This window comes from Mercenaria mercenaria, chromosome 19, assembly GCF_021730395.1.
Source record: "Mercenaria mercenaria strain notata chromosome 19, MADL_Memer_1, whole genome shotgun sequence".
Classification (NCBI taxonomy): Eukaryota; Metazoa; Mollusca; class Bivalvia; order Venerida; family Veneridae; genus Mercenaria; species Mercenaria mercenaria.
The window spans coordinates 32474378-32499036 of record NC_069379.1 but is presented as its reverse complement, the minus strand read 5'-3'; the positions used below and the strand labels follow the sequence as shown (position 1 = coordinate 32499036).

The window sequence follows — 24659 nt, the reverse complement described above, 5'->3', positions numbered from 1 at the left end:
CTAAGTCCAAAAGGGGCCATAAATCTTGCAAAAAGCAGGATGGAGTTATGTTTCTTGCTGTACAGGGTCAACTTATGATGGTGAACAAGTGTTGCAAGTTTTAAAGCAATAGCTTTGATAGTTTAGGATAAAAGCTGACCTAAACATAAAACTTAACCAAGAAAACTGATTTTCTAAGTCCAAAAGGGGCAATAAATCTTGCAAAAAGCAAGATGGAGTTATGTTTCTTGCTGTACAGGGTCAGCTTATGATGGTGAACAAGTATTCCAAGTTTCAAAGCAATAGCTTTGACAGTTTGGGAGAAAAGTTGACCTAAACATAAAACTTAACCAAGAAATCTGATATTTTCTAAGTACAAAAGGGGCCATAAATCTTGCAAAAAGCAAGATGGAGTTATGTTTCTTGCTATACAGGGTCAGCTTATGATGGTGAACAAGTATTCCAAGTTTCAAAGCAATAGCTTTGATAGTTTAGGAGAAAAGCTGACCTAAACATAAAACTTAACCAGGCAACGCCGACGCCGACGCCGACAACCGCTCAAGTGATGACAATAACTCATCATTTTTTTTCAAAAAATCAGATGAGCTAAAAACAGCATGGGTGTTGACTCAAGGACAGTGTTGAATCAAGGACTCTTGACGATATTTTGTATAGGTTGTTAGGGCATTTATGAAGATAATTTGTTACTATACAGACCATAATTCTATTTATATAAAATATACACTGAATTTAGGGTAACATACATGTAGTCAACTTAATCAATTGATCTTTTTAAATGTCAATTTGTTGAGACTTTTTAATGATTTTTTTTCAATGTTATTCAAATGGATTCAAGTTTTAATTATGTAATATAATTATGAAAAATAAGAGTAGATTTAGATTACAATATAGATGTAAATGTTAACTAGGGGTTAGAATTAGAGGATATATGTTTATCCTATAGTATAATAATGATAGCCCAATTATTGTGATGACGTGTAATATGGGTATTTATATATGCAATATGATGTGGATTTAATTTTATGATATATTTTTATATATTTAACAAGATATAATAATAGTCTCAGGTAATTCAGTATTGAGTGGCAGCATTTGATATGTTTAATGTTATTATATGTAATACATGTAATGTACTGTGATGTTATTTATGTATGCTGATGAGACTGAAATAAATAAATAAATAAATAAATAAACTAATATTACAATTTGAAAGTCATTCATTTCATTGTAGGTCAATATTTTAAACTCTTCATAGGTGTTGTGTTTAATCAACACCTTTTGATTGACAGAAATACTCAAATAGTCAATATTTAAACTCTTCCTAGGTGTTGTGATTAACTGTGGCTAACCTGTAATATATTAAACTTTAATTAATCTAAACCTTGACTGATCTTATGGAAATCAAAAAACAAACAAAATTTTACTCATTACTCAAAAATGATGTTGCTTCAAAAATGAAACTAACTTTCAATATCTTGTCTAAGTTTATTTGCAAAATAAATGAATTTTGACAGATTCAGTAATTCCTTCCTATTTTCCGTAGACATCAGATTATCAGATTTACAGAGAGGGCCATTTACAGTAATATAGTATTACCGGTAAACATTTTCTTTGTGATTCTTTATACAACGGACATACAAGAAGAAAGTGATATTCATTTTCTAAAGAATTAAGATTATAAAATTTACATTTTATATCATTATGATCTGTGATTTATTTTCTCACAATATAACAAACAACACAAATGGGTCAATTTTTTATTCAATCTTTACTTATCAAGGTCACATTTTCAATCATTGAACAGAAAAATGGATTAAAAGATAACCTTGTAAATAACTTATGTTTAAAGTTTATGGTCATCTCTACTAACAAACATCTTTTCTTTTTCAATGTATTAACCTAATTATAATACATATGAAATTATTCATAACTATACAACCCCCTATAATCATAGTAATAATGAAAACAAACAGGGGGTGAAAAGTCTTCATATGTTATAAAACACCAGACTTTTCACTCCCAAATTGGGGGTGAAAAGTCTTGGGAGGAAAAGTCTTGGGAGGAACAGTCTTGGGGGTGAAACGTCTGACACCCCGATTCGGGGTATCGAGACAATACTCCTCTGGGACAATACACCCTTGGACTTTACTCCTACAGGTCTTTACACCCTAGGACTTTACACCTCCCTTATTTATATACTATAGATATCTATTGTGTAGGCAGTAATAATTATTGATTATTTAAGTTGAAATTGATTTGATTAAATAGAGGGAGTTTGTCACACTTACACTGAGTAATTGATAATTAAAAGTTAGGCATGTGGATATTAATCCACTGTTGATGTTAATGAAATAGATTGAAATTGTTTGGGAAATAAAAGTTAATTGGGTATTTTTGTAGGCTCTCAACACAAAATATTTAGCCAAATCTGACTGATATTTTCCAAATAGATTTTAATTATTTTGTAAATGTTTTAAGAATGGATGCTGGTTCAAAATTCTGTCTTGTTGAAATTTGTTTTTTTCAGATTTATGTATTATTTAGCTTTCTGATTAATAACTCATTTTTTAACATATTTATTTATAATTATTATATTTTAATTAATAACTCATTATTAAACATTTTTTTAATTATTACAGTATTAAAATTATTATAACTCTGTTTCAAACTTAATGTGAATTGTAATTGACCAATTTAGGATTATTTGTCAAATATTGTGAAGGTAGAAAGATTATATAGTAAAAATGATAATTAAAAGGTGTTTGTCAATGCATTTTGTATCAGTCATTACATTTTATAAAACAATACTAAAATATTTTTTAATGTATTATGAAGTTATTTAATTTAAAGATAATATACATATATTTGAGACAACATTTGTCTGTTTAAAAACTGATCTCATTGCTTTATGATATATATTGTCCAAAATAGAAGAATTAATTCTAAAAAAATATATTGTCTTAAATTACATGTTAATATTATCTTTCACATTCCTGTGAAATTCCAATTCAAGCAAGTGTCACTGTTTGATAGTAATGTCACATTCCAGAGATGCTATTATGTCTAGCAATTAGTTAATTCCCACATATCACATGCCTATATTGTTTTATTAAAGTATACATGGAAAAAACTTAAAGAAGGAAAAGAACAAATTCAAAGATATATCTCTTTTTTTAATAATTTTCATAATTTATCATTTCATTCTCATGTAACACTGTAACAAATTAACATATAAAAATGTACTTATATGTATATCTAATAATCAATCATGCACTTCACATCTTAGAAATTTTACTCATATTACTCATATTACTCATAGTCATTTTTAGCCAAGATATCACAAAATACACAGTCCTAACAAATGTATGTTTCTTAATTTATCTGAAGTGTTCGCTTTCTTAAATGATAAACATATCACATGCCTATATTGTTTTATTAAAGTATACATGTATATATATAGTATGCTCTCATTTAGTGGTTGGGGCTCTGGTTCTGGTTCTGGTTCTGACTCGGTTACTGGCTCAAATGGCATGTCATGCACGTTGACGGACTCATTGAGTGGATCACCCTCGGTGTCGCTGAACTGAACATCCATGACCTCTTCCTCACGAGACATGTCTTCAGCTTCATGGTTGTGAGGCGCAGACTTGCACGGATCGCAGAGAAAGTCGATGTCTCTGTCCTTCTCAACAATTTTCTTGTATTCCTTACGTGAGACCCCTACAAAATAATTTAATTCTATTGTGACTTTGTTGACTTAAGGTGATTAATCAAGATTTTTGTCAACTAATGGATTTTCTAAGTCCAAAGGGGGGCATAATTTGCTCAAAATACATGTTAAGAGTTATAGAACTTGCGTTTCTAATGAATTTCATCTAAAAACATAATTTTTAATGCAAATATTTTACAAATATATTACAATATGTCTAATATTTATACATTTCCTTAGGCAAAGTATGCCATCAAAAACTAGGTCAGTAGGTCAAATAATAGAAAAACCTTGTGACCTCTCTAGAGGTTATATTTTTCATGGGATCTGTATGAAAGTTGGTCTGAATGTTCATCTTGATGATATCTAGGTCAAGTTCGAAAGTAGGTCACGTGCCATCAAAAACTAAGGTCAGTAGGTCAAATAATAGAAAAACCTTGTGACCTCTCTAAAGCCATAATTTCATGGGATCTGTATGAAGTTGGTCTGAATGTTCATCTTGATGATATCTAGGTCAAGTTCGAAACAGGGTAATGTGCGGTCAAAAACTAGGTCAGTAGGTCTAAAAATAGAAAAACCTTGTGACATCTCTAGAGGCCATATTTGTGAATGGATCTTCATGAAAATTGGTCAGAGTGTTCATCTTGATGATATCTTGATCAAGTTCGAAACTGGGTCACGTGCCTTCAAAAAGTAGGTCAGTAGGTCAAATAATGAAAAAACGTTGTGACCTCTCTAGAGGCCATATTTTTCATGGGATCTGTATGAAAGCTGGTCTGAATGTTTATCATCTGGGTCATGTGGGAAGAGGTGAGCGATTCAGGACCATCATGGTCCTCATGTTTTTAATAGTTGTATGTTCTGGAGGTTAGTGCCTTTGAGTGAAATTAAGTATTCTCTGTCTTGAAGGAGACTGTTGCAGGCTTAATATTTCTGTTTCTAAATTTATAATAAATGGAGATGAATATTTTCATCATAATTTAATTAATTATGTTTCTTTTTGGTATGTTGACTATGAAAGCCAACACTTAACAAATTTTGTATTGCAAGACTAAGTTTTTGTGCACCTAGAAATGTTTGGGTGTTGGGGAGAGGGGGGTGGGGGATTTTAAGTGTCCCTTGTCTGTCCATCCATCCAAATTTGTGTTGTGCATATCTCAAAAAATATTTGACCCTGAATCATCAAACATCACAGACTGGTTGTGATTCAGCATGTGAATTTGTGCATTTGGTATTTTAATTTGGATCTCAAACAGCCAGATCAGACTTATGGCCCTTGACTTGTAAAAAGGGCCTACACGTTTGTGTTGCATGTGACTCAGAAAGTATTTCAGCTAGACCAGATTTATGGCCCTTGATTTAGTCAAAAATATGCATGAAAAAAAGCATACAAGTTAGGGCCACATTATATCTTAAAATGTTTTTGACCTAGGGTCATGAAACATATTCTGAATATTATTCAGCATGTAAAGTTGTGCTTCTGGAGTTCTGTTTGGGACTTCTGTCAGTCAGAGTCAGAGCCAAAGTCATGGCCCATGATTAAAAATTTATCAAAGTGTGCATAAAGGGCATACAAGTTTGTATCCCATGTATTTGAAACAAAAAGTATTTAAATTAGTCATAAAACATTAGGGGATTGTTATAAAGTATGTGAAATTTTTGCACCTGGTGTTTTGAATGTGATTTCTCTCAGCCAGAACAGAGTTATGGTCCTAGCCTAATGGTGAAAAATACACATAAAGTTTGTTTTGCATATATCTTGAAAAATATTTCACCAAGAGTCCTGAAACCATGTATAGTTACAGGAAATTGGGGCACCAGTGTCCTCTGGACACATAGTTTACAGTACCTTATTTTAATACATGTACCTGAATCCATTTTGAAAAAGTCACAAAATGCGAATGCAAATGAGTCTTGACCCAACAAATTCAAAATTAGGGAGGGGCGGGGAATATTCTGTTTCCTGGGAATGGTGGTGACATTTGGCACCAAAAAGCGAACATCAAAAGCCCTGCAATCTTAACATATTTTAAACGAGGGAATTTATTATTCATTTTAACCCTTATTATGCTGGACACAATGGACTCAGCTGGACACGATGGACCAGTGTAGATAATGATTAGCCTGCACATCAGTGCAGTCTGATCATGATCTGCACTGTTTGCCATTCAGTCAGATTTTTTTTTTTTTGGTAAACATCGCTTTTAACAGTTAATGGTACTGTCTGAATTGAAAGATGGACAAGTTCATTGTAGAAATTTAGCAGGGTGAGTGTTAATTGAGTAATATTGATTCAGTTGTGCTATAATTATATAGCCTTTGAAAACCTCATCCTGCGTGACATTGTAAAGTACTTTTTTTTTAAACAGCATAATATTTACTAAGTGATATCAGGAAAAAACACTGACTATGTTGTTAGATACTGTGCTATTTTGAAAAATTATAAAAGTACAAAACTTATCTAACATTCAGAACAGTATGTTACATATCGATAACCTTTGTAATTGGAGTTCAAGTTTTAAAGCGACTTGTTCACATAATTATATTGGGCAAACTTGCTTTCCTGTCAAACAAAGAAAAAAAAACCCCATAAAATGTTAGTACTGTGTCTAGTGGTACAAACTTACAGCCCACCCGCTTAGCTCAATAGGGACTAGGGAGAGCGCAGATCTACAGATCGTGGGGGTCATGAGTTCGGTCCTCGGGTGGGGCATATTATTCTCCATGATGATTTGATAAAAGACATTGTGTCTGAAATCATTCGTCCTCTACCTTTGATTCATGTGGGGAAGTTGGCAGTAACTTGTGGAGAACAGGTTTGTACTGGTACAGAATCCAGGAACACTGGTTAGATTAACTGCCCGCCATTACATAAATGAAATACTGTTGAAAAAACAGCATTAAACCCACAACAATCAAACTTGAATATTATGTGATTATTTCAAGGTAATCTAGTAAATAACCAAAAATACAAATTGAAGTTCAAATGTAAACTGATATAAATGCCTTTGAAATGAAGGAGGAAATCAATATACTTTTTGTGTCTTTACCAAAGTCCAACACTTACTTTCACTCATTTCATCATTTTTTCAGTGTTATATAAACATTCTATGCCAAATTTGGTGGAAATGAACATGTTGAAAAATTTCACCCAAACCGTTGGAGAATACCTCTAAGAGTAATGAAGTTTGATATTTATTGTTACTTAACTTTTAGCCTGCTTACTTAACCTTTAGCTTGCTAAATTTCTACAATGGACAGGTTCATCATTCAATTTGGGCAGTACCATTTTTTTGAAGGGATGTTCACTGAAAATTTACTGACTGAATAGCCAAGAGTGCATGACCATGAATGTGGCCTACTGACCTACTTTCTCAACATTTTAGTTGAAATATGTAGTTCATCTTACTCATGACCCTCTTGTTTTTAAAATACATGTTAATGAAAGGGCAAAGGATTTCAAAAACTGACAAGTATGTTAAAAAACCAAAGCAAGGAAGTCTGAGTGATTTAAGCCTGCTGGCCGCAAATGATTTTGCCATTGCAACCAGTGAAGACCAAACTCATGATAAACACTGCTCGCAATTCAGTCAGTAAATCTTTAGTGAATACCCCTTAGAATAATAAATGGTACTGTCCGAATTGAATGATAGATCAGTCCATTTAAGAAATTTAGCAGGGTAAAGATATATGGGGGAAAATGGTGGAATGGTTGTGTGAAGTATGATTTCATTCTGAGCTTCCTTATAGCCATTTATGTGGTAGTCACGGGTATACATGTATGCTATGGGTTATTGTTTAGGCGTAAAAAAAAATTGTTTGTTTCCGGTATCCCGACCTACCCTAATTTTTTGGCCCGACCCTAAATGTTTTTATGGCCTTGGAGAATATTTTTTTCAACTTTTTAATAAAAAGTTGCAAAACTGCACTTAAATTTATGCTTTAAACTTGTCCAGTGATGTTAGAAATCAACTTTCTGATGCTCTGAAGGCATTACCCTCTTATTTACATTCATTTTTTGACACAAAAATAATTTCCAAAAAGTCTCCCTTAATAAAAAAAAATTCCAAAAAAAAAAAATTTCCGACTAACCTACCCTATTTTTTTTAGCATGTTACCGGAAACAAAGAATTTTTTTTTAGGCGATAGGGAGATTATATCTTTGATATACATTTTGAACACGGCTTTCATTGTTGGATATTTGTCCTTGCTTTCATATAGACCATTTGTTCGCAATTGGTTATATTATATATTTAACCCATACCCTGCTGAAATTCTATAATGAACTGGTCCATCTTTCAATTTGGACAGTACCAATTTAACTGTCAAAAGGGGTGCTTACCAAAAAGATCCTGACTGAACAGCGAACAGTGCAGATCATGAGCAGACTGCACTGATGTGCACTGTGCAGGCTGATCATGATCTACACTGGTCGCAAAGACAGAATCAGTCGTGTCCATTATGATATTGATACGGGTTAAGCATGTGTCAGTTAATATTTATCTCAGTAAATATAAAAGTGATTGTTTTCACACTAATTAAAGTCTGGTTTTATATCTGTTTTCAGGTTGAACAAATAAAGAGAGAAAACAAACTATGGACAAATGACAGTTTATTTTTACGCGAGTATTTATACATTCCTGTCACAAGTGAAAATAGTTACATGGTGCAAGATGATTGGGAACTACTTTCTTCTGATGAAGTGAGGTCAAGGTCAAACAGTGAATTTTCTACCTCTGGTGATCAGTGTACCACTGGTGCTTGTAATAGTGATAGTCAGGGTGCCAAAAGGGACACAAGTAGTGAAAATGACACTAAAGTTTCAAATGGAAGCCAAAGTTCGGGAATGGACTTCTTTAACAAATATGATTCAAGTTTTGCAAATTTGAAAAGCAAAGTGGAAAGTTTAGAAAAGTCTTCAAGGTAAGCTATTAATGTCTAATGAATCACAAGTGTTACTTTGGAAACCAGGTCCATCTCTTTCTTTTTTGATTAATGGGGCAGTGGTCCTCTAGAGGGGCTTTTTGTGGCAAGGGTGTTTTCAAGGAAAAGGGATATTTTGCCTGTAAAAGGGTAGGTGAAATGAAATACGGGTTAACATTTTACCTAATAAGAGATTGTCTTGAAAAGCAGAATCTTGTGTCTTAACACTTCATATAACAGCTCAGTTTTGAGATTCTTTGACAAGGAAATTTTGACAGAATTTGGAGGAGAAATATATTTTGTGCACAACAAAACATGAAAGGTTGGTCCTGGGTACATGTAGTAGCAAGGGACCTAATGACATGAGAAGCATTATATTACATTTTTGAAATTAATTTTGTGCATATTGATTACCAACATTGAAATACTTACAATTGGTGTGTTCATTGTAATCAAAAACATTTCTCATTGCATGTATTATAATCAAGCATGGAAAATTTTATGTTGATTGATTTTTAGCATAAATCCTTTTTATGTATCATTATTTGATTTGATTGCCATTGAACATAAATTCCAATGCTAGTAACTACTATTTATGTTGATTGCATTGGCATTAAGCATGCATTATTATTCGTATTATTATTTAATGTGATAATCATGGCTATTTACCAGAAATACCATAACCGGCATTTATGTTGATTTCTCTTTTCTCGTTCTGTTGGTACCTGTAATTACATCCCTTTTATAAGTGTTCCATTTTCACATTAATTTAGTCTTTACTTTGCCAAATTTCGAAATTGGACTGGTCAGTCATTCAGTTTGGGTAGTACCACTTATTATTCAAAGGGGTGTTCACTGAAAATTTACTGACTGAATAGCGAACAGTGCAGACCATGATCTGATTTTGGTTTGCACTGGTCGCAACTTTAGGCAAAATCACTTGCCGTCAGCAGGCTAAAGGTTAAAAACGAAATTCTACTTTAAGTAAGATGATTTAAATTGATGAGCATCACCTTAAGAATTCTAGACAGTAAATCCTGGCATTTTGGATTATAAGTTAATGTTTAGAGCTAAATATGGTACTGATGGCAGGTAGCATCATTCTGATTTCATTACACAAAGTCATGTTGCAGTTGGGACAAGCAGAGCATCTCTTTTCATTGACTTAGAAAACTCTGGTATTAACTTTGTAGGACTTTGTATCATCTGGAAAACCTGTATTAGGATATTGGTAACTCTGGTACAGTTTCTTGGTTAAAACAGGATTAATTAAATAATTCTCTTTTTTGAGTTAAAATCTGTTATGTCATTGAAATTCTTAGTTTATTTTGTTTCCTGGTTGAAAGGTTCTGAATTCCCTGTATAATGTACAAAATTTGATTACTTTTGAGGAAACTAAATATGTTAAATACGGTAACTCTTGTTTAGATATTTTTGTTTTTGTACCCACAAATAGGGAAATCAATGCATAATTATGAGAAGGAAATATTTGCATTATTACATAGGGAAAGAAATGTTATATCTGTCTGTTTCAGTTCTAAAGTATCAAGTTATCAAAATCAGATGATGATAATTTAAATTATCTCCCCTGAATTGCTTACAATATGTCATTACAATGAATCAGAGATTGTGTCAACCATCTTATCTGGTTTACAATGTTTGTCAAACACAATTTTCTTTTAGTGTCTTAAATTAGAAATGCTGCACACCGTCGTTGTTTATTCTAGTTTTCTTTTCAATACACACAATTCTTTCATGCAAAGAATTCAATAAAATTGACTTGCTGAAAGTCGGTAATTATATACATACGATTCCACAGTTAAAACCAATGTGACTATTGCTCCAAACATGAATAATTCTCTCATTTTGCAGCGAACCAGATCCAGAACAGCCACCAAGGTATCATGACCTAGACACCCCATATTGTATCACAGAAAAGGAAACCGAATGTTAACCTTCCCCCTTGACATTTGACCTTTATAATTTTCAGGTAGCTACATTTTTTTATCTGACGGGAGGAGTTCACATTTTATCCAAGTGCACAGCATTGGTGACGGTTACACACAGTGGATGATGCTATCTTAAGTGCTAGTTGCTTAAGTTTGTGCTAGTCATAATATACACCCTCGTTTATTTAGTAGGCCATCAAAACTTTACAAACCTTGTAGTTTCATCCCCGTAATAAGGCTATCAAAACATCACATAATGGTTGAAACTCCATTTTTAGCTCATCTGATTTTTTGAAAAAAAAAAAAGAATGAGTTATTGTCATCACTTGATCGGCGTCGGTGTCGGCGTCGGCGTTGCTTGGTTAAGTTTTATGTTTAGGTCAGCTTTTCCTCTAAACTATCAAAGGTATTGCTTTGAGACTTGCAACACTTGTTCACCATCAGTAGCTGACCCTGTACAGCAAGAAACCTAACTCCATCCTGCTTTTTGCAAGAATTATGGCCCCTTTTGGACTTAGAAAATATCAGATTTCTTGGTTAAGTTTTCTGTTTAGGTCAACTTTTCTCCTAAACTATCAAAGCTATTGCTTTGAAACTTGCAACAGTTGTTCACCATCATAAACTGACCCTGTACATTAAGAAACATTACTCTGTCCTGCTTTTTTTGCAAGAATTATTGCCCCTTTTGGACTTAGAAAATCAGATTTTTTGGTTAAGTTTTATGTTTAGGTCATCTTTTCTCCTAAACTATCAAAGCTATTGCTTTGAAACTTGCAACAGTTGTTTACCACCATAAACTGACCCTGTACAGCAAGAAATAAAACTCTGTCCTGCTTTTTGCAAGAATTATGGCCCCTTTTGGACTTAGAAAATATCAGATTTATTGGTTAAGTAATATGTTTAGGTAAAACTTTTCTCCTAAACTATCAAAGCTATTACTTTGAAACTTGCAACTGTTGTTCACAATCATAATCTGACTCTGTACATCAAGAAACATAACTCCATCCTGCTTTATGCAAGAATTATGGTCCTTTTTGACTTATAAACTCATGGGTAGGACAATTTTCTATGAAACAAAACAATCAGATGAGGCGTAAAAAAAAAATATGTATGTTTCCGGTGACCCGACCGACCCTAATTTTAGCCCCCGACCCTAAACTTTTTTTCGGACGAAAATTTGCGGGTACGAAAAAAATTATATGCTCTCATTTAGGAACATCGGATCGATGTACATTCACCGGGCTTTTTGAACAAGTCCACCCGCCGACAGGCAGTTTCTTGTGAAGGATCTGACAGTTCTATATTCACCTCCATCGTACATTGACGAGTTAAATTCTGGATAGGACGAGTCAAAGAATATTTATTTTTATAGCTCTTTGGACGAGTGGACTTCGCTGTATACTCGACCGATCGGGCGAGTGGTTTTAACGTCGTAACTTTACCAAATTCAGAAATTATATCACGAAAAAATACCTGGATTGACTGGAATTAACCCGCGAATCATAAGGATATCAAAACGTCATGCCGGTAATTTTCCACTAACAATAATGTAAATTCTTTGAGGGCAAACAGGTCACAGAGGTCATTCGTGATGTTGTACATTCGCTTTTAAAAAAAAATAAAGAAGAAACTTTTTTATTGTTTTCTTCTCAACAATTTAAAGAAGCGAGGCAGTACGATCAAACAGTGATGTTTCACATGGCGCGAAAACATGACGTAATGCCATGACAATCTCGGGCAACTATACCGCTTTGATCTTCTCTTCAGATGCCATGATAGCGACACACTTCTGTTAGCTCTTTGGCCGATGTTAATTAATGATGAAAACAAGGCCAGTTGCTTAGCTAATAAACTGAATAATTTCCGATAATTGTTTTTTTCCCGCTTTCACAAAGGGTGTGTGGATGATGATAATTATGTCCATATTTTGGGGACACTTTTCAAAATAATTATTTTCGGGAAATAAGTCTTGAGAAAATGAAAATAACTAAATATTTTATGCTGTCCTAATAGGTTAGGAAAATACGGGAGGGGATAGACTTTAATTATTATTACTATATCTGCAGTTATTTTGGAGAGCAACTGGCTGGTGCTGCTGACAAAAATACAGGAAAGAAAAATAAAAATGTCTGCTGTAAAAAGGAAATTTAAGAAGAACAAATATGCCACCTTAAAAAGGAAATGTAGGGTACAAGAGAATAGTATTTGTCTACTGAGTGTTACATTTGAAATTTACTTATTGTATAATACTCCTTTCATAAAAGTGACAATATTAAACATGTCAATTATAAGGGCAATTGACTGTTTACTAAGGGCAAGCAGATTTTAGTGGTTAGTAGTCCTGCAGGGCAGGTGGTGTGGAAAAAAAATTACACCCCTGCCTTGACATAAAAAATCATGAGTTTAAGCTAGGCTTGAACAAATGGAAACCCAAAGGTGCATCTGTTGAAATATTCTGACGGCATGTATTTAAAAATTTGACTAAAAGCCAAAGGGTATATAAAAAGCAGTGTATTTAAAGTGTATAGCATCTAGTAAAGACATAATTATATGTATTGGTAAGACAATAGGCAAAAGCAAAGACAAGGGAATTCCTCTTCTATAAAGATGTGTATTCTAAAAAAAAAAAAGGAAAAAAAAAAAAAATCGACCTACCTACCCTATTTTTTTCTGGCATGTCACAGGAAACATACATATTTTTTTTTGGCCTGAGCGTCAGCAAAGACAAGGGAATTCCTCTTCTATAAAGATGTGTATTCTAAAAAAAAAAAAGGAAAAAAAAAAAAAAAATCGACCTACCTACCCTATTTTTTTCTGGCATGTCACAGGAAACATACATATTTTTTTTTTGGCCTGAGCGTCAGCACCTGCATGGCGGTGCTCTTGTTGCTGGAAGTTACATCCCCTTAATAAGGCTATCAAAACTTCACATAATGGTTGAAACTCCATTTTTGCTGCGTAGGAAATATTTTGAAGTGTTAACAAGGATGGGTTTATCAGTTTCGACATTCAAGTTGATAAACCATTAATTTTATAGCGGAAATAAATAATACCAAGTACATTTATTTCTTTCACCCTTTGGCATTAGATGGTTGTCGGTATCCTGATGAATTTTGTTCACCTTCATTGTGTTATTAAATGGTGAAGGTTGTCTAGTCAGGTCATTTGGACATTCTGATAGACAGTAGTAACAGAGATGGGTACTTGTACCACGCCGGAGTGGATCTGTCATATTGCAGGACTACATGACTTTTGGAAATTTGCTTATATTTCAAAGGAGATTGTAAAGGGGTCCTTTGCGGAACATTTGCCCCCATTCAATGTTTATGTATAGGGCGGCTTGACACATAAAGTATGTGCTCTTCACCACTGTACCTGTGAGTCGTGCAACATCAAGTTGTAATAATGAAATGAATGAACTAGCACGCAGAAAAGTGCCATTCAAATATTCCACATGAAAATGCAAACACAACTAGCCGTGTCCAACTGTATAAGAAGATTGTAAAGGGGTCCTTTGCGGAACATTTGCTCCCATGGTTAGCTTACTGTAAGACCAAGGTTTGAATTGCATTTGAGGTCATTGGAGTCAAGCTTAAGGTCACTGTTACTAAACGATGAAAAGGGAAAAACAGTTTCTATTCAGTAACCTTAGTTTGGATTGACTTGGCCTATAGGAAAGTTATAGAAAAAACAATATTCGTACTGCATATTGGGTCAGTAGGGTCAAGTTAATTCTCAAGGACAGATAATTCAAGATCAAGGCAACGAAACTGTGCATTTTAATTTATATTTCTGTTTCAGACTTCATTTGCAGTCAGTATACAAGGTTTAAAGAAATTAGGCCCATGGGAAAGACCTGGACTTTGCGGTATCGTTTTGTCATGTTCATAGATGAGGACATTTGCCACAGTGTCTATATTGACATGGTGCAAATTTTTCTTACAGACATAATTCCTTCTGTAAACTGTTTTTACTGACAGAGAATAAAATCAAAAACAGAAATGTGAAATAAAGTAAATTATACGTACCCAGCCTTGGTCATGAATTGTCTGCCCTTGAAAGTCGGAAAATACTGATTTTTTTGATTTTTTTTTCAATGATAGTTTCAATATCAAGCCTGGGTGCCTATGATTTTAATACGTATTTCCGTTTTAAACATGACTCTCACTCAGCACACAAAGTATAAAGAAATTCTGTCCGTAGGAAAAGTTTTCCCTTTATACATATAAGCAACTGTAACATTTACCCTTAAGAAGGCTCTGAAAGAGTATATATTACGAAAACGCATGAAAATAAATCTTATTATTATCATTCCATTCAGTATTAAAAAGGGTTGTCATGGGGTTCCGAAGGTAAAGTGCCTTAATTTTAAAGCTTTATATGAACGGTCGTTAAGCCCTTCATGGTGAATTGGTCAAGGTGATAGGGAAGTTCTTATTGCCGAGGCAACCCGGGTTCGATTCTCGACTCAGACATGTTTTTTCTTGATGTAGCATTTTTATGCCCCCACCACTTGGGGGGGGGGCATATAGATTTGCTCTTGTCCGTCCGTCCTTCATTCCATCCGTCCGTCCGTCCGAAAATGTTGTGTCGCGCGTAGCTCTGAAAGTATTTGACGTAGAGTCACAAAACTTTACAGGAATGTTGGTCAGCATGTGTAGTTGTGCACCTGGGGTTTCGCGTCCGGATTCATTCAGTCATGTAGAAGTTATGGCCCCTGACTTTGTAAAAATTGGTCATTTTAATGTTGTGTCGCGCGTAGCTCTGAAAGTATATGACGTAGAGTCACAAAACTTTACAGGAATGTTGGTCAACATGTGTAATTGTGCACCTGGGGTTTCGCGTCCGGATTCATTCAGTCATGTAGAAGTTATGGCCCCTGACTTTATAAAAATTGGTCATTTTAATGTTGTGTCGCGCCTAGCTCCAAAAGTATATGACCTAGAGTCACAAAACTTTACAGGCATGTTGGTCAGCATGTGTAGTTGTGCACCTGGGGTTTTGCGTCCGGATTCATCCAGTCATGTAGGAGTTATGGCCCATGACTTAGTAAAAAAATGGTCATTTTAATGTTGTGTCGCGCATAGCTCCAATTATTTGACCTACAGTCACCAAAGTTTACAGGAATGTTGGTCAGCATGTGCAGTTGTGCACCTGGGGTTTTGCGTCCGGATTCATCCAGTCATGTAGGAGTTATGGCCCCTGACTTAGCAAAAAATTGGTCATTTTAATGTTGTGTCGTGCATAGCTCCAAAAGTGTTTGACCTAGAGTCACCAAAGTTTACAGGAATGTTGGTCAGCATGTGCAGTTGTGCACCTGGGGTTTCGCATCCGGATTCATTCAGTATTGTAGGAGTTCTGGCCCCTGACCTGGGAAAAATTGTCATTTTTGGCCCCTGACCTTTTTGGCCCCTTACCTGGGAAAAAATTGTCATTTTAATGTCATGTAGTGGGGGCATCTGTGTCCCATGGACACATTTATAGTTTAAAATAGTTTAGAAACAAAAACTCATGGAGTCATGCTCTAATGTTCATATATGGCCAACATTTTAAATTATTTTTAGCCAAAATTTGGAGTCCAGCCCATTAACATGGAATAGACATGTTATATTTGTCCCAGTAAAATTACAGAAGTTTCTTTTCATTTTTATGCCCCCACCACTTTGGGGGGGGGGGGGGGGCATATAGATTTGCTCTTGTCCGTCCGTCCTTCCGTCCGTCCTTCCGAAAATGTTGTGTCGTGCGTAGCTCTGAAAGTATTTGACGTAGAGTCACAAAACTTTACAGGAATGTTGGTCAGCATGTGTAGTTGTGCACCTGGGGTTTCGCGTGCGGATTCATTCAGTCCTGTAGAGGTTATGGACCCTGACGTTGTAAAAATTGGTCATTTTAATGTTGTGTCGCGCCTAGCTCCAAAAGATTATGACCTAGAGTCACAAAACTTTACAGGCATGTTGGTCAGTATGTGTAGTTGTGCACCTTGGGTTTCGCGTCCGGATTCATCCAGTCATGTAGGAGTTATGGCCCCTGACTTAGTAAAAAATTGGTCATTTTAATGTTGTGTCGCGCATAGCTCCAAAAGTATTTGACCTACAATCACCAAAGTTTACAGGAATGTTGGTCAGCATGTGCAGTTGTGCACCTGGGGTTTCGCGTCCGGATTCATCCAGTCATGTAGGAGTTATGGCCCCTGACTTAGTAAAATATTGGTCATTTTAATGTTGTGTCGCGCATAGCTTCAAAAGTATTTGACCTAGACTCACCAAAGTTTACAGGAATGTTGGTCAGCATATGCAGTTGTGCACCTGGGGTTTCGCGTCCGGATTCATTCAGTCATGTAGGAGTTATAGCCACTGACTTAGTTAAAAATGGGTCATTTTAATGTTGTGTCGTGCGTAGCTCCAAAAGTATTTGACCTAGAGTCACCAAAGTTTACAGGAATGTTGGTCAGCATGTGCAGTTGTGCACCTGGGGTTTCGCATCCGGATTCATTCGGTATTGTAGGAGTTCTGGCCCCTGACCTGGGAAAAAATTGTCATTTTTGGCCCCTGACCTGGGAAAAAATTGTCATTTTAATGTCATGTATTGGGGGCATCTGTGTCCCATGGACACATTTCTAGTTTGTTTTCAAACATAGATTGCACAAATTGTTCATATGAAGCAGGAAATATTTGAATAAGTATCTGCAGTTATTACAAAGGGAAATTTTATAACAGGATGTAATATACTGTCAGATTCAATATGTTCCTTCCAACTAAAGTTATAGGCACATTCATGTAGGATTGTTTTTTTTTGTAAAAGGGGTTGAATAGTTTTAATGTCATTGTAGCATGTTGTTTGGACATTCTTGCATTTTGCAGATATAACCAACGTTAACTATGCAGGAACTCGAAGCACATGCAGAATGTGACTGCACGTTCACTTACTATTATAATCGTGAACTTAAACATTATACAGTGTACTTAAATATTGTTATCTAAATCGTTCATTTATATATAAATCTAGATATTTAGAAACATCTATTATATGTTTTCTTTGACTGTTAAGAGTAAGATATATCTGGCAGTTTCATAACATTTTTATCCCTGGTAAGACACTATAAAATGTGTAAAATTTAGTTGAGAGACATGAAACAAGACGGTCATGATGACCCAATATCGCTCACCTGTTAAACTAGACCTTTGAATCATCAAGATAAACATTCTGACAAAGTTTCATGAAGATAGAGTCTAAGGTGTGGCCTCTACAGTGTAAGCAGGCTTTTCCTTTGATCTGAACGGTGACCTAGTTTTTGGTCTCACATGACCCAGTGTCTAACTTGGCATGGGAATCGTCTAGAAAAACATTCTTACCAAGTTTCATGAATGTAGGGTCATAAATATTGCCCATGGAGTGTTTACAAGCTTTTCCCTTGATTTGAGTGGGTGACCTAGTTTTTGACTCCACATGACCCAGTTTCCTACTTGGCCTAGGAATCATCAAGATAAACAACCTGACCAAATTTCATGAAGATAGGATCATACATGTGGCCCCAAGAGTGTTAACAAGCTTTTCCTTTGATTCGACCGGGTGACCTAGTTTTTGATCCCATATGACCCAGTTTTGAATTTAGCCTAGGAATCATCAAAATAAATATTCTGACTAAGTTTCATGAAGATAGGATCATAAATGAAGCATCTAGGTTGATAACAAGCTTTTCCTTTGATTTGGCCTGATGACCTAGTTTTTGACCCAACATAACCCAGTTTCAATCCAGGCCTAGAGATTAATTAGCTAAAATATTTTGCAAGTTTGTATCAAATCAAAGAATAAATGAAACCTCTACTAGTATATGGCTGAAAGGGCCAAAATAGAAAATTTTTCCACTTTCAGCGACAGTAACTCTAGAATTCATGATGGAATCTAGCCGGTTTTCGAAAGGAACCGAGATCTTATTGTGACTTAAGTTGTGTGTAAGTTTGGTTAAAATCAAATATAAAATGTCACTTCTTTCGTGTTCACAAGGTAAAAATCAACAAATTTTGGCTCTTCCAGGGGTAAATCAGGGACCGTAACTCGTGAACTTATGAATGTATCTGACAGATTCATCATGGAATCCTAAAGTTATTGTTGTTAGAAACATTTTGCAAGTTTGTATCAAATCAAACCATAAATGAAGTCTCTTTATGGCTGCAAGAGCCAAAACAGCACATTTTGGCCCTTTTATGGACCATAACTCTATAACCCATGATGGAAACTGGTCAGTTTTCGAAAGGAACCGATATATTACATCAATACAAGTATGCAAGTTTAATTAAAAATAATTGCAAAATGTGGTCTATATCGCATTCGCAAGCCAAAAGTAGGAAGTTTTGGCCCTTTATGGGACCATAATTCTGAAACCCATGATGGCATCTGGCCTGTTTTTGACAGGAATCCAGATATTATGCCAGTGCAAGTTATATACAAGGATGATTAAAATTAATTGCCAAATATGGTCTCTATCGTGTTCACAAGCAATTGTTGACGGACGACGTACAACGGACGAAGGATACAAGTTGTGTGCATGTTTGATAAAGTTGATTGCAGAATGTGGTCTCCTTCGTGTTCACAAGCCAAAAATAGCAAATATTTGCCCTTTAAGGGGCCATAACTCTGTAACCTATGATGGGATTGTGACAGTTTTTAAAAGGAACCGAGATATTATGACAATGCAAGTTGTGTGCAAGTTTGATTAAAATGATTGCAAAATATGGTCTCTATCGTGTTCACAAGAAATTGTGGGCGGACGGATGGACAGTTTTGCATGTCTTTAAATTGACTTTCAGTTATCATCAATTTGACCTACTGACCTACTTTCTTGTTTTTAAGCTATAACAAAACGATTTTGACCACCTGTGATATTTTTTTTTACAGATTTCAAAAGTAATCCTGCATAATCTTTACCTTGACCCACTCTCCTATTTTTAAAGCTTAAGCTAATAAATTTGTTCGAGCAAGCAACTCTACTCAGGTGAGCGATATAGGACCATCATGGCACTCTTGCTGTTTTATTTATTTTGTGCGTTATGATGTCCAAAAATGTATTATTTTTTTTTATCATTTTAGGATTTATCAGCAAAGGGTTGTTAATTATAATTGGTGTAATGTATAATGACAGGGCAGCATATTTCTTTTAAAATGAAAAGATGCAACTTTTCTAATTAAAGCATTTGTAAGACAAAACCTCATCCCTCGGGCAAAGTACACCCCTACGCCCGCTCAATTTAAACAAGGCGGAAAAGTCCCCTTTATGAAAGAAAAAGACTAAGATTAATGAAAGAGTAGACTGAAAAAAATGTATTAAAAGATGAGTAACTGAAAGAATTTAAAATAAGGATATGTTTGGTAAAGAAATCAAGGTGGGAGAGGATTTTGTACAACTTGGTCAAATTGAGCAGGGATGATTTTGTCCGAAGGGTTTTGTTCATATTCCCTGTTGTTTAGCTTGAAAGAGTCCCTTATATTTTAAACTTATAAAGTTTTCTGTTGCAATTTTGTATTATGAATGGGTGATTTGTTTACCGTTTTACTGTTGATTTAACTTATTTCAGTTGATATGCTAGTATAGTTCCCCACTCGGTAAGAACCAACCTGCTGTCACTTTTGAAATTCCTTCCTTTTATACTTTTACAAAGATATAAGACCCAAAATACATTGCAGCATTTACAACGAGACATGGGTAACCGAGTTTGTTGTTTCTACCTTTATGTATCACGCATTGGTTGATAATAGCAGATATAGTCTATTTTTGGGGTACCCCGTTCGGACTAGTTTAGGCGCTGAATTCAAATCACGTGACCCTCACCTATTTTTTGGATGTAGAATATTCCATGTGTGGAAGCAATTCATTAGGATGATAGAAGATCGATGGTTCTGCCTAAGTGTCCGCTCATACATGAAATCATGCATGGAGGGGAACTTGGTATCTTTTTCCACTAGCAAAAGTTGAAATGACCTATAATAATGTCAGCGTGACTATTAATAAACAGTCTTTCTTCGATTTAGATAGATCATATTGAAACAAAATCCATTTTAAAAGCAATGATGAAAAACATGTCGTTCCAACCCTGTATTTGGGTCAAGGGAAAGAGCGATATAATCTCTTCCACTTTTCTGTTACACCAGTCAAAAATCATACTCAGTTGACTTAACATCCTAACAGGATACGTTGTTACCGAAATTAATATCTATGTGCTGTATATTCATGTTTGTTAGTCATCATGTCATATGAATGTGTACTAACGTATTAACACATGATAGTGACTGTGTATTGTTTACTCATAATTATAACGTGATCTACGATAACAAATGGCTTTTTTTGTTTCTCTCAACCTTTTCTACTCTTCTCGTATAGTAATATAGGACAATGCTCATATCTGCATAGTTCCAACCTTTGAACAGGTACTAGAATGAACTCGATAAATGCGAATGTATATTTTGGGTCTTATACTTAAAACAGGCTTGTTCGTAGTAAAGCTTTTTATGGTATGCTTCTCCGTTAGGTTAAAATTCAAATTAAAAAGTCAGACTGTTGTCATGTTTTAAGATGTTTATAAGTATTTTTGTTTTCAATGTAGGAAGAATGAGGATGGGACCGGGGATGGGGACTTGAGAGAACTGTCATTTGAACAAGCCAAGTGCAGTTTAACCTGTAAAAAGGATTGCACTCGGGATAAGCCAGCCCGCATAGTTCAATAGGGAGAGCGCAGATCTACGGATCTTGGGGTCGTGAATTCGAGCCAGAACAAACAAATGCACACGGGGTAACACTTTTTTTCTGGTGGTCAATCTCCAAAAGGTCAAACTGTAATTTATAGATAATTTGACAGTATATTATATTACCGGTTTATAGTCACCTCAGCACAAAAAACTGGTTAACATATTTCTATTAAGAAGCTTTTCATCTCTTATTTGCACAAAAATAGGTTACCTACATTTCCACAAAGAAGCAGTTTATCTCCTTTTTGCATAAAAATGGGTTAACTTCATGACCGTAAAGAAGTAGTTAAACACTTTATGTGCATAGAAGTCGAGGTGCATCTCAGCTAAGGTAGTTGACCTGTTCAGACAAGGGCAATTTCCTTGCGATAATGTACATTCCGTTGTTAGGGTGTCATGTCCAAGGAAATAGCTTGCATCGTAAATTGTGTAACCTCTTATCTGCAAACAGCCTGTTTTGTATGTTTAGTCAGACACCTTTTATTATTCGGCTGTTTCTGTTTGCATATTACTCTCAACAGTTATATTGTACGTTTAGTTTTATAGTTATCTTCTATATCTAGATCGTGTATATAATTTTGTTTTATTTTGTTGGGTTTAACGTCGCACCGACACAATTTTATGTCATATGGCGGCTTTCCAGCTTTGACAGTGGAGGAAGACCCCAGCAGGCACTCGTGTAGAACCACCGACGTTCCGTAAGTCAGCTGGATGGCTTCTTCATATTAAGATTTCAATGCCCCGAGTGAGGCTCGAAAACATGTCGGTGAGGGACAAGTGATCTGAAGTCAGCGACCTTAACAACGTGGCCATGGAGGCTACATACAATTCGTAGTTTGTTTCAAAATGATATTTCCCGCAAAGATGGTTAAAGATATATGATTTATATATAAATTCAAGATGCTCGACGGTACTATTATTCTTTTCTAGTCTTCATTTGTCCTATTGTATAGTAGACGTATGTATAGTAATACGGCAATGAATAATGCGATTAAAATCAAGCTTTTTGCAAAACTGTATCAGTGACTAAAATATTGATATGCAGCTTCATAATGTTGCATATTATTATGTCAGTCAATGAGAACTGCCTTCAGCAACTCAAGTCGGGGTTTTCAATTTCTGAATTTGTCTGATATTTTAGTCCCCTTTTCTTAATATCGACACCCTTTATATAACATCAAAAGTGCTTTGAACCATATTTCTGTTTAAAAACATGTATTGTAAAAGTATCAGGGGGCTATTATGGCCGAGTGGTTAAGGTCGCTGACGAGTTACTTGTCCTCCATTGATGTGAGTTCGAAACGTAGCTTAAATTGTAGAATTATTTATGAGAGTATGCCGTCCGCTCGCTTACGGAAGGTCGGCGCTTCTACCTTTTGTGCCCGCTCAGGTGCCCTGAAACAGTACCAGGAGGGGCTCTTGTTGTCTTCTTCCGCCTTATAAAGCTGGAAAATCACCATATGTCCTTAATTGTCTCAGCTTCACTTAAAGCCCAACGCAAAGTGTACATACTGCCCAGTAATATATTTAAAGCTATTCATCTCTTGCTAATAGAGTATCTTGAACAGGCTTGATTAATAATGATAAGCTAATAACGTCTCATGAATAATACACTTAATATCAGTCTTATTAACTTAATCATTTAGTTTTATTTTCACACAGCTCCAGCTCTAGTTATAATGTAATATTAATAAATCACTGTAGCACCCTTCTTAATCGGATACTAGAAGTAGTAACGTTGATAAATTGTTTTAACATACTTCTTTGTCGGATACTAGTTGTAGTCTAAGAAATGTTGATAACTTGTTTTAGCGCACTTCTTTGTCGGATGCTAGTTGCAGTAATGTTGGTAACTTCTTAATCGGATACTAGTCGTAGTAATGTTGATAAATTGTTAAAACACATTTCGTAGACGGATTAGTGTTGTAGTGATGTTGATAACTTTTTATAGCACACTTTGTAGTCGGATACTGGTTGTAGTAATGTTGATAATTGTTAAAACACATTTCTTAGTCGGATACTAGTTACAGTAATGTTTATAGATTGTTAAAACACATTTCTTAGAATCATACCAGTTGCAGTGATGTTAATAAATTGTTAAAGTACACTTTTTAGTCGGATATTAGTTGTAGTTATGTTGATAACTTGTTATAGCACACTTCTTTGTCGGATACTAGTTGTAGTAATGTTGATAAATTGTTATAGCGCATTTCTTTGTCGGACACTAGTTGCAGTACTGTTGATAAATTATTAAAACACATTTCTTTGTTATTAGTTGTAGTAATGTTGATAACTAGTTATAGCACACCTCTTTTTCGGATACTGGTTGTAATAATGCTGATTTATTGGTGTAGCACTCTTCTTAGGGGGATATTAGTTGCATTGATATTAGAAAATTGTTATAGCATTCTTCTTAGCCTAAGAAAAATTCTTATAGCACACTTCTTAGTCAGATACTAATTGTAGTAATATTAGTAAATTGTTGCAGCACACTTCATATGTTAAAGCACACCTTTTAGTCGTATACTAGTTGTATTAGCATTGATACATTGTTATAACATACTTCTTAGGATATTTGTTGTACGAATGTTGATAAATTGATAGAGCACACTTCATAGGAGGATAGTTGCATTAATATTAGTAAATTGTTATAACATTCTTCTTCACCGAAGATAAATTCTTATAGCATAATTTTTAGTCAGATATTCGTTGTAGTAATATTAGTAAATTGTTACAGCACACTTCATATGTTATTGCACACCTTTTAGTCGGATACCGTCCTTTGTTTAGAAGTAGGCCATGATTAAGTAAACGACCCATTTACTCCAAAATAGATCTGGCCCATATGCATGTTTTTTTTTCCTTTTTTATCTATTAGCATGTCTTGCATTTGCATGGAAATCAGCGTTACATTCTGAACCTTTCCCCGTTTCATTCATTCCTTACTTTGTTCGTTTTGTTACATGTTGTGCTTTGTAGTCAAACTTCTGTTTGTTCTTATTCAAAATTGTGTTTAGTTCATTCTTGTCACTTGAGGTAATTCAACTTTCTGTATTGTGACTGTTCTTGATCTAGTCAGATATTGCTGAGTAAAAGTAGTGCACATTTATTTCCTAATTTCATATGAGCTTCATCATGCTTTTAATGGTTTTCGCATGCATTATTTGAAAATATTTTTGTTTGAATGAGTGTTAAAGACAAAATTTGTTTGCTACCAGTCGAGATATGAATATTTTAAGTTGTCTTATGGATGTTTTTATTCTGAGTTTTATCAGTCGTAGCAAGTGGCTCATTTATATAAAACATGTTAGTTTGTTTTCGTTTATTATATGAAAAAA

At 34.8% G+C, this 24659-nt stretch overlaps 1 protein-coding gene across 2 annotated transcripts in view; it reads left to right on the top strand.

Moving 5' to 3' along the window:
• The window catches only part of LOC123541681 (lysM and putative peptidoglycan-binding domain-containing protein 2-like), a 31593-nt gene that overhangs the window by 2699 nt on the left and 4235 nt on the right, over window positions 1-24659 (top strand). Inside the window, exons 2-3 of one of the 2 annotated variants that reach the window (XM_045327189.2) lie at window positions 8277-8632; window positions 10505-10531. In XM_045327189.2, coding sequence (XP_045183124.1) covers window positions 8277-8632; window positions 10505-10531 — 383 coding nt within the window. The remainder of the gene's footprint in view (window positions 1-8276; window positions 8633-10504; window positions 10532-24659) is intronic. The other variant, XM_045327190.2, reaches the window with a different exon arrangement.